The sequence below is a fragment of the Haematobia irritans genome, chromosome 4, assembly GCF_050003625.1.
Source record: "Haematobia irritans isolate KBUSLIRL chromosome 4, ASM5000362v1, whole genome shotgun sequence".
Taxonomy (NCBI): Eukaryota; Metazoa; Arthropoda; class Insecta; order Diptera; family Muscidae; genus Haematobia; species Haematobia irritans.
In genome coordinates this window covers 62,880,837-62,896,409 of record NC_134400.1, presented here as the reverse complement: position 1 = coordinate 62,896,409, position 15,573 = coordinate 62,880,837, and the positions used below count along the sequence as shown (strand labels likewise).

General features: G+C 31.5%; 1 protein-coding gene and 1 long non-coding RNA gene across 4 annotated transcripts in view; both read right to left on the bottom strand.

Moving 5' to 3' along the window:
- TfAP-2 (transcription factor AP-2) overlaps window positions 1-15,573 on the bottom strand; it is a 158,078-nt gene that overhangs the window by 48,416 nt on the left and 94,089 nt on the right. Inside the window, exon 1 of one of the 3 annotated variants that reach the window (XM_075307318.1) lies at window positions 13,479-13,836. The exons of the other annotated variants lie outside the window; for them this stretch is intronic. Coding sequence (XP_075163433.1) covers window positions 13,479-13,523 — 45 coding nt within the window. The 5' untranslated portion in view covers window positions 13,524-13,836. Of the gene's footprint in view, window positions 1-13,478; window positions 13,837-15,573 lie in introns of those variants that run through there. 3 annotated transcript variants of the gene reach the window in all.
- Window positions 4,964-5,581, bottom strand: LOC142236290 (uncharacterized). The gene is made up of 2 exons (XR_012721977.1): window positions 5,279-5,581; window positions 4,964-5,206 (listed from the first exon to the last, which is right to left on the bottom strand). It is a non-coding gene; the product is annotated as an uncharacterized LOC142236290 (long non-coding RNA).

Genomic DNA, 15,573 nt, shown 5'->3' with positions numbered 1-15,573 from the left:
TTTATAATATAAACATAAATTTATTTAGGCGTGAACAGTTTTTTACTAGCATTTAACACCATCGCTCTAAAATGCCTTTTATTTTTCTTTAATAATTCATTTTAAAGAAAATAAACTTTTTAAATTGTTTTAGCTGCAAAACTCGAACTTAATGCCCGCTTTTATATTTGAAGGTGTCCGTCAACTCCTCGGACTACTTATTAATAAAGAAGAACTAAACATTGTTTTTATACACTTTACAGTGTAATTTTTCACTATTTCCTCCTTATTTCATTTTACTGTCCCAACTCTAAAAAGACTATAGTGCCCTTTCGTTATTTTTATGAAGACCCCCGATTTCTTTTAACGAACCAAGAAAAAAATTGTGCCCATAATGCCAAAATGATAAACAAAACACATGTCCACACATACATAAAATACTGCTCTCAAGGCGAAAACATATGCTGTTTGTTTTTCAAATGTCTATTCTCTTGGTTCTATTCTCTTGGTCTATTCTCTTTATTCAAATTAAATAATATTTAGACTTAAGCATATCAAATTTTTGGCCTTATCATAAAACAGTTTTCCGAAACAACATACAGGCGGTTTCACAGAAATTGTTCTCTTTTGATTCTTTCGCTGTGTTATGTTGATATGTTTCGTCAACTCTCCCGGTTTCCATCTCTATTTTTTTCTCTATACTCTCTCTGTCGCTTTGAATAAAATATCACAACATATGTATGTTTAGTCGAAATTTGTAAATTTATATATGTTTGCATTCACACATATGATTTTTATGAAACATTCAAGCCCCAAACATAATATATTCTAACATATTAACATAGGTGTCCCAAACGTTTAGTGTTAGTTTAGGAACATTACATGTTTGCACTTAAATATATTGTGTTTTAAAATTGTGCCCGAAGCACATTTTGTTTATATCGGAACATATGAAAAACATATTTTTTAACAGTGTATATGTTTAATTATACCCTGCGCCACTCTGTGGAACAGGGTATTATACACAGAAAAAATGTGTCTTGTAAATTTAAGGACCATTTTAACTTCCACATAGTTCAACACATTTACTGTAATATAGTTCATTTTTCGTAACCACAACGAAAATTAACTTAGCTAAAGGAAAACTTATAAAAATTCAGTAAATGCTTTTTAGTTCACTAACTACGAAATGGGAAGGATTTTTCCTTAAATAAATTTCCAACACAGTAGTTAATGCATCGTTGATTCTATTATAAAAATACATGAGCAATATAAAAATCTTACTACGAAATGTGGACTAAGAAAAAGTTTTGTATGGAAAAAAAAATTTTGTAGTAAAAATTAACTTAACGACATTACCGATTCGTATGATGGCTACCAACAGATTATTTCCCTGCTTATTATAAGTTGGAGTGTTTTTCCTCACATTGAAAATTTTAGATAAAGGAGAATAAAAAGTAGTTAATATAATCCTTGACGGGTGTATATCATTTTTTATAGATTCATCATAGATTTGGTACATATTTTACCTTAACTTATAGATAGAATTCCAACTAATCAATAAACGTGCCACTGGAAAATGAAGTTAGAAGAGAGTAATGAAATCATTGCATCATGTGAGGGAGTTTTTAGAGACATTTTGTGCAAAGATAATAAAAGAGGAAGATGGGAGATTGGCTTGCGTCATACCAAATGTTGCATTTACCAGATTAGTTTAATACATGTTTGTAATCTTTTAGTCAGGGATCCGGAGCGGTCCATTTTTTTCGCTCCGCTCCGCTCCCGCTCCGGAGAAAAAAAACCGCTCCGCTCTTCGCTCCGCTCCGAGAAAAAAAAAATCGCTCCGCTCCTCTTCGAGAAAATTATAGTACAAACATTGTATTATTTGTTCAATTGAGTTTTATTTTATTTAGAAAAATCGGGCGGTACATATATGGGAGCTATAGCTAAATCTGAACCGATTTCGATGAAATTTTCAGACTTAAAGGGTGGTACAGAAGATTATTTTGTGCTAAATTTGACGACGATCGGTTAGTAAAAAAAGTGCAACGTGACACCATTTGTCGAAATCGGGCAATACATATATATGGGAGCTATATCTAAATTTGATCCGATTTCTTCCAAATTCAATAACGTTCGTCCTTGTGCCCAAAAAACTCCCTGTACCAAATTTCATCAAAATCGGTTAATAATTGCGACCGAAATCCTGTGAACAACAAATACATGGACAGACGGACGGACGGACGGACGGACGGACGCCAAGCGCTAGATCGACTCAGGAGGTGATTCTGAGTCGATCGGTATATATTTTATGGGGTCTAAAATCAATATTTCTTGTAGGCACATTTTTTGGCAGATCAAACTTATTATACCCTAACCACTATGTGGTTTAGGGTATAATGACTTTAAAACAATGTGTTGAAATATTTTATTAATTTTGAAGATTTTTTCAGAAATATTAAATCCATTTTGACTTCATTAAAACGAAATTTGCATTCATGTTAGGATACACATTTTTATGTCGAATCACTTAGCTATAAGGACAAACAGACTTCATTGAAAAGTTTAGAGACTTTTAGACAAGGAAAAACTTTTTTCAGAGAAATACGTCTTCTATTCTAAGCGAAATTCGTATTCGTATTTTAAGCATGTGAAATATTTGGCCTCCCGACAATATTCTTTGCGGTGCACCATCTACTATTTAATATGTGATAGAAACCAAATTTATGAAAATGGACCAAAATGGACCAAATTCTGTTTGGTCTGACCATCGGACCAAATTTAAAAATTAGAAATCTTTTGGACCAATTTTGGTCCGATCGGACCAAAACGGCAACGCTGATTGGAATTGAAAGTCTATACACAGAGTAGAAGTAACTACTCTCCGAAAGTTTTTTTTTGTTTTGCAACAGACGTAGAGAAGAGGTTTTGTTATATTTGTAATGTGTGTGTGTATGTTTGCAACAACCTCCATCGACATCAGTCCGTGGTATACCTACGAATATTCTTACTCAGATCTAGTGTTACCTAATTTCGCTTTTTTCCCCTTTATTGTATAATAAATGTATATGCGCACATTTTTCAACCAAAATTGAAACTATCCATAATTTTAATTAAATTTTCGAGAACTAATATCAGAAATAAGGGAATGCTAGGATATAGTACAATAGTAAAGCAAATGTGAATGAAAAAAAGCATGCCCGGTTCCAAAGATTTTGTCTTTACTTTAACAGTTTGGGTATTAATTCCGAGCCAAAGAAGCGGAGAATAAAAGTAAGGATACTTTAAAGACGTAATTCTCTTTTAAATTTGGGGGTTATGTACTTGCTTCTAGGAAGCAAATGTTAATTTTTTAATTTTTTTAGATTTTTTTCGTCAGTTGTTATCAAAATCCTTTAAAAACGAGTTAACGAGTTATTTTTTTTTCCATATTAAGACTCGACTTCCAGTAGAAATTATGCTATGTTTCAAGTAAAAAGCGTCTTTAAAATAAAGTGTTGAAAAACATGTCTTATTTTTTAACGATTTTTTGCTTTGTAGGCAAGATGCAAAAAGGAAACAAATTTAAAGACAATTTTATTAATTTTAAAGAATTTTTCTTAATTATTAAAGTCACGTTGACCTTACCTCAAAAATTTTATCTTTCATGTTATGATACACATTTTTAAGTAAAATCACTTAATTATAAGGACATTACAACTTCATTCAAAAGTTTATTGCCTTTTGGACAAGAAAAAAAACTTTATTTTAGAGAAATGCGTCTTCCATGTTAAGCAAAATCTGCATTCATATTCTAAGGACATGGAATCTTTGACTTCACGACAATATTTTTTCAGTGTAGAAAACTAAAAAATTAAATATAAATAAGATCGTTTAATTGCATTTATTTGACGTTCATTACAAACATCTTTGTAGTAATACGGGATGATTTTGATCGAAAGTACTGTTGTTACTTTTACAACACATACTAGATATATATATTTTGACATTTGCCGTTTTTGAAAACAATTACTAAAAAACACGTTGTGTTTTCCCCAATGTACGTACGAACAAAAATACATATCGTACATTTTAAACGTTTACTCACACTACGCTAAGTACTAGCTAAATTTGAAATTACCTACACAGTGTAATTTCAAAGTTACACATTTCATTCAAGTAATATTTTATTCGGAGCGGAGCGGTTTTTCATTTGGAAACCGCTCCGCTCCCGCTCCGCTCCGGATTTTAGAGATGCCGCTCCCGCTCCGGCAAAAAAAAGGGCTTGCTCCGCTCCGCCCCGGATCCCTGCTTTTAGTTGTTTTTCGTTTTTATTTTTTAAATGAAAAATGTAATTTTCTTAATGAAACAATGTTAAATTTTAAGCAACAACAAAAAAAAATACATTTTCCCCTTTATGGAAATTTATTTCGTGCTCTTAATTTCTTTTTATTTGCATTTTAATGCTATGTCAATACTTGTCGTATACGCGTTTGGTTCGAGTATTAAACTAATGTGGTAAATGGTTTGATGTGCTCAGTAGCCAATCTCCCATCTTCCTCTTTTATTATCTTTGATTTATGCTGTTGCTGGTTGTTTTGATTCTAGAGACAATGCGGATGAATTTCTGTTCCTTGTGTGTTGTTGGTATCTTTTTTGTGGAGAGTTGTTTTGTTGCAATAGCGAGATCAGAAAGGGATCGTGTGTGTGTGGAGTTGTTTTGCTTTACGGCAGGTATGTATCCTTTCCCGCTTGTTCTGGGAAGCAGCGAATACCTAACTATATAGCTACAAATTTATAAACACCCCTACTTACGCTCCGCATTACACCCCATGTGTTTGAGCGGAGAGTTTAACGAGAACATGTCGCTGAATATAACCAATAGACTATTCTCTGCATTATCGATAACCACCAATTTGGTAGCTGAAAATTCACACATAATTTGTACACACTTCTCTACCCACTGAAAAGGATAGTGAAAAAATGCTAGCTAAATAAGCACTAATTTTGATAGAATGATTTTTATAGTTTTTTATTAAGCCAAATTTATATTTGGACTTTAACTAAATATGTTATTTAGTTTATAAGTAAAATAATTAAGTTATGACTATACAAACAACAAGGAATTATTTTAATATTCGTGGTAAGACGCATTTACTTTCAAATTGGCACTTCTTTTGTCGCTGCATTGTTAGGCGTATGTGTTGTTATGGAGGTCCAATCCTGCTAGAAAGTAAATAAACTGCACCTGAAATTTGAATATAAATATGAAATAAATATAGTTGCTATATAATAGAATTATTACTAATTTTTTACTTACATTTTTCTTTCGTTTTGATTACCCTATGAGAACTCCGTGTCCGACCAAACCATTTGCAACCCAGAGAACAACTAAACAAATTATGAGAAGTGGAATTTTTGTGACGTCTTCTAGCGGGACTTTGCTTATTTTTGTTCAGTAAACCAAACTTCACCTTACGATTATATCATATCTTTTTATGCATTACGCGTAACCACCGAAACTCTATTCCGATCATAAGTGTGTGTTTTTGTTTAGTTTTGCTAGAGACACTATTTTATACATTACTTTTAGATACCAAAATTAAATGGTCCCTGGATTATATTTTTGAATTTCTCTCTCATTTATTTTCTGTGAGAGAGACAGCGTCTTTCTTATCGATTTCATGCTCAACTGGTAATGCCCAATATAATCTATCGATTATTTAACAGATTACTTTATGGTGCTGAATTGGATGTAATGAAAGGGTACATTATATACATACAGAAAACGGGTCTTAGTACTTTTTGAACTCATTATTCTATACCATAATAACCTCCTGAACATTGGGAGTGCTTATATAGGTAGGGAAAATGCGACAATAGCTATTTGCCGAACAAGCGGGTTATGACTATTTGTGTCTTTGTGTTTGTTGCTGCATTCAGTTCTGTTGATGCATTTATGGTTTTAATTTTGCAAAATTGTACGTGCGATATTGGTGTTTATTAATGAAAATACATTTATATCGAAACATTTTAGAAACTGAGATGTGAAAGATGTGATGTTAGAGAAAAAAATCGAATTTTATTGATAAAAAATAAATAACTCAATAACAAATAACAGATTAAGGAACTGTATATATCTGTTAATAGTTTATATTAGTGCGGATTTTTAATTGATTTACATAAAAAATATACAACATGAGTGGTAATAGGATGATCTATATTTATTCTACATCTGGATCACAGTTGGAGATGCAACCATTTATTTGAATCTATATTTTTTATGTTACAGCAATTCATACAGGTGAATACTAAGTTCGAGTTTAGCCGCTAAAATTAAAAATAAATCACTAAGAAAAGTATAAAATTATACGTCTTCGATACAAATTTAAATATAACTTGATGGAGAATAGCCCAAAGCAAGTTTTTTATAACACCGTGGTGCAATGGTTAGCATGCCCGCCTTGCATACACAAGGTCGTGGGTTCGATTCCTGCTGCGACCGAACACCAAAAAGTTTTTCAGCGGTGGATTATCCCACCTCAGTAATGCTGGTGACATTTCCGAGGGTTTCAAAAGCTTCTCTAAGTGGTTTCACTGGAATGTGGAACGCCGTTCGGACTCTGCTATAAAAAGAAGGTCCCTTGTCATTGAGCTTAACATGGAATCGGGCAGCTCTCAGTGATAAGAGAGAAGTTCACCACTGTGGTATCACAATGGACTGAATAGTCTAAGTGAGCCTGATACATCGGGCTGCCCCTAACCTAACCTAACCTAAGTTTTATAAAGATTATTTTTTATAAGGGATTATTAAAGAAAATTTATCATGAAAATTGCGATTTTATATCCACCTTAAAATTGCGATTTAATATCCACCTTAAATACTAAATGCTATACTGACAAGTGGAAATTATGTCTAATTTTATATTTTTTATTCAAGTATATTCTGAGAATAATATCAAAAATGTCCCATTAGTCCATGGATATGATTCCAATAATGTACCTACTGGATGGATTTATCAATGTGGTAAGTTTTTCTATAAACGGTATTTTGTCCGTTTTTAATAAAACCATATATATATATATATATATATATATATATATATATATATATATATATATATATATATATATATATATATATATATATATATATATATATATATATATATATATATATATATATATATATATATATATATATATATATATATATATAATATATATATATATATATATATATATATATATATATATACATACATATATATATATATATATATATATATATATATATATATATATATATATATATATATATATATATATATATATATATATATATATATATATATATATATATATATATATATATATATATATATATATATATATATTATATATATATATATATATATATATATATATATATATATATATATATATATATATATATATATAATATATATATATATATATATATATATATATATATATATATATATATATATATATATATATATATATATATATATATATATATATATATATGCCACATTTTATTGAAATCGGTTTAGATTTAGATATAGCTCCCATACATATCATTCGCCCGATATGGACTAATACGGTCCCAGAAGCCAGAGTATTACCCCAATTTGCTTGTACTGGGAGTACAATTAGTAGTGTAGTCAAGTGTGCCAAATTTTTTTGAAATCGGTTCAGATTTCGATATATATCGTTCGTCCGATTTACACTCACATGACCACAGTCGCCAATCTGTTGTTCCGATTTAATTGCAATTTTGCACAGGGAGTAGAATTAGCATTGCAGCTATACGTGCCAAATTTGGTTGAAATCGGTTCAGATTTAGATATAGCTCCCATATATAGCTTTCGCCCGATTTACACTCATATGACCACAGAGTCCAATTTTTTGCTCCGATTTAGTTGAAATTTTGCACAGGGAGTTGAATTAGCATTGTAGCTATGCGGGCCAAATTTGGTTGAAATCGGTTCAGATTTAGATATAGCTCCCATATATATGTTTTTCTGATTTCGAAAAAAATGGTCAAAATACCAACATTTTCCTTGTAAAATTGCCACTGCTTAGTCGAAAAGTTGTAAAAATTACTTTTGCGAAGTTTCCTTAAATTTCCTAAACTTCTAATACATATATATCGAGCGATAAATCATAAATAAACTTTTGCGAAGTTTCCTTAAAATTGCTTCAGATTTAAATGTTTCCCATATTTTTTTTTTACTAACATAGTGTTCCACCCTAGTGCATTAGCCGACTTAAATTTTGTAGAAGTCTATCAAATTCTGTCCAGATCGAGTGATATTTAAATGTATGTATTTGGGACAAACCTTTATATATAGCCCCCAACACATTTGACGGATGTGATATGGTATCGAAAATTTTGATCTACAAAGTGGTGCAGGGTATAATATAGTCGGCCCCGTCCGACTTTAGACTTTCCTTACTTGTTTTTGAATAAAAAAAAAATTAATCACAAAAATAACTTAATTTAATTAAAAAATAATTTATTGATTGAAATTAAGCAACTGATACATACCCAAGTTGTATATCATGCTGATTAAATGGGTTCTATCTTAAAATATCAGTAAGACCCTCTATCGTGTCGACAACAAACACAAGAACAGACGGACGGACACCTATCATTAGTTGGACTCATGAAGGAATTCTGAGAGGAGTGGTATAGATTATGTGGTCTAGAAGTAATGAATATTTCTGATAGATACATTAGGCAGCCGCCATGCAACAAAGGGTCATAGGTTCAATCCCATGTTCGACCAAACACCAAAAAGCTTTCAGCGGTGGAGTGTTTCAAAGTTTCTATAAGTGGTTCCACCACCGCCGTTCCGACTCGGCTATAAGAAAGAGGGCCTTTGTCATTGAAATGGACTGAATAGTCTAAGTAAACCTGAAATATCAGGCAGCCACCATACCTAGCCTAACATAATCTAAACACATTTTCACGTAGGTCAAAATTAGATACCCTCACCGTGCCCCCAGAAAAAACGACAACGATTTTTTTATAGCCGATTTAACTTCATTTTAGTTCATGAAAATTATCTAATTTTAGTTCAATTTTCCCAAATGTGAGAAAAATTTTTTTATTTTAATTATTTTTAGCTTACTTTAATGACGTGAAATAAAAATGAGAAAAAAGTTCTACACAAATGAGGTATACAATTTTACTAAATATAAAAGTAGTTCAAATTTTCTCAAAATGGGTGAATTTTGCTTAAATTGAGTTCATAAGTTTCTCAAATTATACATTTCTTCTTCAATTGTGTCTATTTTAAACTACATATAGCGTTAAAGTCATTTTAACAATTTTAATTCCATTTTTTTCTTCCAAGATATGAAATTTGATTACAAAATTACTAAAATATTAAAATAAATTGTTGATTATTTATAGACATCTTAAAACTTTTACACACACAATGAGTGTAATAAATTAAATGTTTGCTGCTATGAGTTGTCAACATCTCTCCAAAATATGATTTATGAAACCCTGTTATGAACAAAAATTGTCATTAGAGGTGCGTGCCAGCTTACGAAATTGAACGCTACCGAAATACCAATGCATTTCGAACGAAACGAAATTTTTCGCAAGAGGTGCATACCGGCCTTAAGAGCGAAAGAGATATTTGTATTCTTTGTTATTGAAGATTTTGTTGTTCATAAAAATATGTCCCAATTGTTTTGCGAAACTTCGAATAAGTGTATCCATCTAGCAAGTACACGTGTACTCTGCATTACAAGTGGAATTGTGCAGACCTCTAGTATTTCTCTTCATTTTTCATCTAACATATACTCCATACACCCTCAAAAAAAATCGCTTCTGTAACATATACTCCCAAACCTATTTTGCTTCAAGCATATACATTTTTGGGTATTGCCCAAACATTTATATGTTTGATTTCTTCCAATATATAATATGTTTGAAAGCATATTGGTCTAAACAATATAATATGTTTGGGTAGTCTAAGTTCCAAACATTTTGTATTTTTCCATCCAAATTCAATAATGTTGTCTTCCAAAAAACTATATGTTCTTATGTGAACATATAATATGTTTGGAAACATTTTGAACCCAAAAATATTATATGCTTAGAAGAATTTTCTCCCAAAGAAGATTGTGCTCAAATTTTTTTTTTCTGCCTAATTGTATATTCCCTCACATTTTGCTCACTTCCAAGAGTTTTTTAGTTTTTAGCACCTTTTTCTGTAATACAAACATTTTAGAAGAAATTATTATATTTTATATTTTTTTTAATTTAACCTTTTGCCGGACGGGGATTCGAACAGCGGACCACACAGTTTGTAAGCCAGCACACTAACCACTGGGCTACGTAGCTGTTATGGTCATCAAGAGATAATTATCGTTATAAGTTATATTTATATAGCATAGCTTGCGGCACCCACGCAAGCTATGCTATATAACATTGTTAAACATACATTTGTTGGCAGCGTGGAGCAGTGGTTGGTCGTCCGCCTTGCGTGACAGGGGACCTGGGTTCGATCACTGCTTCGACCAACACCATTTTTTTATTTTTTTTTATATATTTTTTAACATATATTCCAGATACGTTCGGAAGTTCCCGAAAAGGTGTTCAGCATTACAAGAACGTGAAGTCGAGTAATTTTAAAACAGCACATACATTTATTTTGGTGTGAACAATTGTTTGCTAGCATGTAACACCATTAATTTAGAAATACAAATAAATATGAATTTTTATTAACGAATAATTTTGTACTTAATTTAAGGCCGGTATAAATTGGCATTATCACGTTAAAATGGCCATGTTTACCCTTTTACTTTTCTTTAATAATTTCTTTTAAAGAAAATAAACTTATTCAATTGTTGCTTTGGATCTTTCCCCAACATGTTATAATACAATTTACCGGAAAAAGTTGTAATGTTATTCTGGTTTTGCCGCTAAAATGAGAAATAATTGGACTCAGTGCCCGCTTTTATTTTCGAACAAAATCCGTCAGCTCCTCTTGGACTACTCATTAATAAAGAGGAACTAATCTTTGTTTTTATAGATCTTACTGTTTAATTTTTCACTGTTTCCCCCTGGTTTCATTTTACTTTCACAACTCTAAAAAGAGTACACTGAAAAAATATTGTCGTGAGGCCAAAGAGTTCATGTCCTTAAAATAAGAATACAACTTTTGCTTAGCTTAGAAGACGCATTTCTCTAATATAAAGTTTTTTCCATGTTCAAAGGTCGATACTTTCAATGAAGTCGTGTTGTCGTTATAATTAAGTGATTTGACTTAAAAATGGGTATCATAACATGAAAGAACAAATTTTGGACTAAGGTCAACTTGACTTTAATAATTCAGAAAAATTCTTTAAAATTAAAAAAAAAAAAAAACTTTCTTTAAATTTGTTGCATTTTTGCATCTGACTACAAGGCAAAAATCATTCAAAAATTGGATATGTTTTCCAATACTTTATTTTAAAGACACTTTTACTTGAAACATAGCATATGAAAAAAAGCTGAAAAAGCGAAAAATTTAAATGTGCTTCGTAGAGTCAAGTACAGAAAACCCCATTTAAAAGAGAATTGTGTCTTAAAAGCATCCTTACTTGTATTCTCCGCTTCTTTGGTTCGGAATCAATATCAAAATTGTTAAAGTGGAGACACATTCTTTGGAAACGGACATGCTTTTTGTTCAGTGTATATGCCCTTTCGTTAGTTTTTGAAGATCCATTTAATTACCTTTGTTTGAATATTTTGACTTACTCGTCCTACGTTCCGATTTGTTTTGACGAAACAAAAAAATTGTGCCCGTAATGCGAAAATGATAAACAAAACTCATGCTCTTTTTTTTCAAATATATTTTATCTTGGTTCCCAATGAATTTTCTCTCCGAATACTCATTTTAATATTTTACTTAAGCATATACAATTTTTGGCGAAGTCTTATATCACAACATATATATGTTTACTCATAATATGTAAATTTATACTTGTTTATATTCCCACATTGTATTTTTCCTATATTTAATGAAATTTTCTTTGTGTATATATATTTGTAATGTGCCAATTGGTTACTTTCATTATTTTACTTCCAGCATACACTTTGTCTCTCTTTGTAAACACATATATGTTTATGGGCTATTTCAAAATTAATATATGTTTGCATCCAAGCATATTATATTTACAAACATTTTATTTAACTTTGTGGGAAATACGATCTTTTTTTGCTTCATTTGTCTATAATTCCCATCAACGAAAATAGAGTTAAATTGGTTTTAGTACACCCAGAGAAGGAATATGATCACCTCAAACATGTGTTAAGAGCAACATGTTATTTTTGGGTGGTGACCATGTAACATGATTTTCGCAACAATGTTATTTTCTCGGAAATCATGTATCTGATTTCGGCAAGCAGGTTATATTTCACGAGAAAATAACATTTTAGTGACGAACATGTCACATGGTCACCATACAAAAATAACATTTTGCTCTTGAAACATGTTTGAGGTGATCATATTCCTTCTCTGGGTGTATCTTGTAGTGTTCACATTTTTTTGAATGTATGTAAGACCACTTCCAAAATAATGGTTTACATTCCCAATTAACGAGATGCTCTTTCTGATCTGGAAGGAATAGAGATTTGAATCATCTCCAATAAATTTATTTTAAACTGAAAAAACAGTGAACCCACCAGGAAGAATAATTTGGATTAATTTTAGAAAAATTCGATTAGTTTTAGAAAATTTTAACTAAACCGTATTACAAACGCTAACATCATGCAGATACCACAAAAATAAGTAAATATTTTTCAACAAATTCAAGAAAATTTATTAGACATAATTAATTTTTGTCATTTGTTAAGGAAAATTTTGTAGTTTGAAGCAGTTTGGAGTTCAAAATTGCAAGAATGTCGCTAGTGCCATTGTAGTAAAATTTACAAATTTAAAGAAATATTGAACTATTTTGTGAGAAATACGAATTTAGTGAATCTTTTTGCTTCATTTGTGTATAATTTTTTCTGCGTTTTTTAGTTCATTTAACTAACATACGCAAAGAATTATTATAGCAAAGGAAACTTTCTACAAACATAATAATTCCATGAACTAAAATAAAGTTAAATTTGCTTTAGTGCAATAGTGGGATCACTTTGTTTTTTTTTTTGAGTGCATGTTCGATACAAATCCTGAGTATTTACGAGATTGTGATTTCTAACAGTTTTTTCTGTTTCTAGTTTTTACTCATGCACAATGAAATTTTTGTGAATTATGGCAATTTCATGCTCGACGCAAGCCTCTGGACCCTTTGGGATAATTCCAATGACATCTGTATTTATATTTTCTCGCTATTTCCATAACACAATTGTCACCAGGTTGTTGTGATATTGATAGATTTAACTGACCACCTTATTACCAGCATTATAGATTATGTGGGAGTCCTTACCGATCGATGATTACCGAACATCAAATTTTTATCAACGTATATAAAGAGGCGATCTTTACCTGTACATCGATTACAGTCGCCATATCGACATATGCAAGGGTCATGGCTTTTGTTGTGGTTATTTATGTCTATAAAAAATATGTCATTCTTGAATGGTCATTTCAGGCACATATAGCATATTGCCGACGGCTATCAGACGACAATTTAACCGATCAAACAGACTTTTCATTGATATATGCACATTTGTGGAACACTTTTGTTAGATCTTTTAATGAATTTGCAAAAAAAAAAACACAACAAATGTATTGTATATTGCGAATATTGGCAGTAGTAAATGGCCTATATATTATTTCACGATTTGTATCTCAGAGGGAGGAAGAACATTGACCGTAATCATTCGTATTGACAATTTAATGGCTTAACACCGTCGATAGCTGCGAAAGAACTAACCACTCAAGGAAAAGGTTTGCCATCTAACACCAGCGGCGGCATTAAAGCAGAAGAATAGCATCAGTGTTAACCTTAACAATAGAGCTGGAAATAACTACGCAGAACGACGATGACGTCGTCAGAGGGCAAACACGACAGCATTCGGCCGAATAAGAACAACATGATGCGATTTTACAGTGGTTTCGTAGCTCGTGAAATCACAAGAGAGCCTCAACCGACATGCTTGTATTGGAGGGAACAGTAGACCACCATCATCATCACCGTACTCCATACAATCATCGAACTTAGCTTAACTCGTCATAGCGAAAATTCCCGTCGCTATGTCTCAATTATTAATTTATATGGTCTTTTAATCGCACATTCAGAAGAGTTTAGTGTTGTTGCATATGCTGTTTCTGGCGCGTCGACAGTTAACTAGAATAATAGCCAAGTTTTGTGTAGGCATGCCATCGTGTGGAGTAAAATGCCCTGAGAAGTAACTTGGGTAGCTGTGCGATTGGTGGTTGAAAATACGAGTTGCTGATGGTTGAAAGCGGAAAATGGAGACATTCATTGTTGTTCTCTAGCCATGTGTCGTTTTGTATCAATGTGTATGGCACATTTCTATTTAGTTGGATGAGCATGTGAGTGTGTAATTATCACAAACATACAAATCCACAGCAACACAAACAAACATGTGAACAATAATTAGAATCGGTGCGACAAAAATTACCAATCAAAAGATTGGCTGGGATATACCGTTGTACACATAGCCATAGGGGTAGGTGCGAATAACTATGGTCCTTGACTAGCCCAGCATTAACTCTAACCCTTGAGAGTGAATCTAGAACTCTTCTTTTTAAATGTATTTAATTGTTATAATTTGAAATAAATTATAAAGGACGAAATAGAGGACTATACAAAGATACCGATGGATGTTTTCATAGAAATGTTATCTTTTTGTATCAAAGTGTATGAACAACGTAAACGAATGCCAATGGGATCACCAGCCTCACCGATTACCACCGATATTGTAATGGAAGTACTATTGGACTCAGTGATGGAAAAATTGACCACCAAACCAAAAATAATGACAAAATATGTAGACGATCTGGGGCCAAATCACCGCATTCGTCATCGAGTTCTGTTTCGTATCGAGAAACATTTCGATCGCTGTAAAATTTTGGATCACCGCATTCGATCGTAATTTATTTTGTCTACTACTTTTTTTTACATTGCTGTAAACATATGGTAATAAGAAATTTTTTTTACATTGCTGTAAACATATGGTAATAAGATCAAAATATGTATACGTGTAAAAATTATTATGAATCCATGTGTTTTTGTTTTCCTCGTCTTCGGATTCAGAGGATGAGTACAAAGTGGCATTAATAAGGAAAAATATTCGAGACAAAATCAGTCGTTTAGCATTGCCTGTAAGTGATTCTATTTTGAAGTGAGTGCTTTTAACTAATTGTGTTTTTAACATCCATAGATTTAAACGACGCTTTCATCTGTCAAAAGAAGCTTTTAAATATGTTCTTGAAAAAATTAGTTTTTTTGAAGCGGCTACTTAGCATTCCTTTCTTTGTTCCGTTTTCCTAAATGCAAGTAATATTATATTTTCTTAAATGTATTTTGCCAAAATATATAAATAATACTTCCATTTTCACCAAATACTTGTTTCTTTTTGTTTACATTTTTCTGCTCAAAAATCACTACATA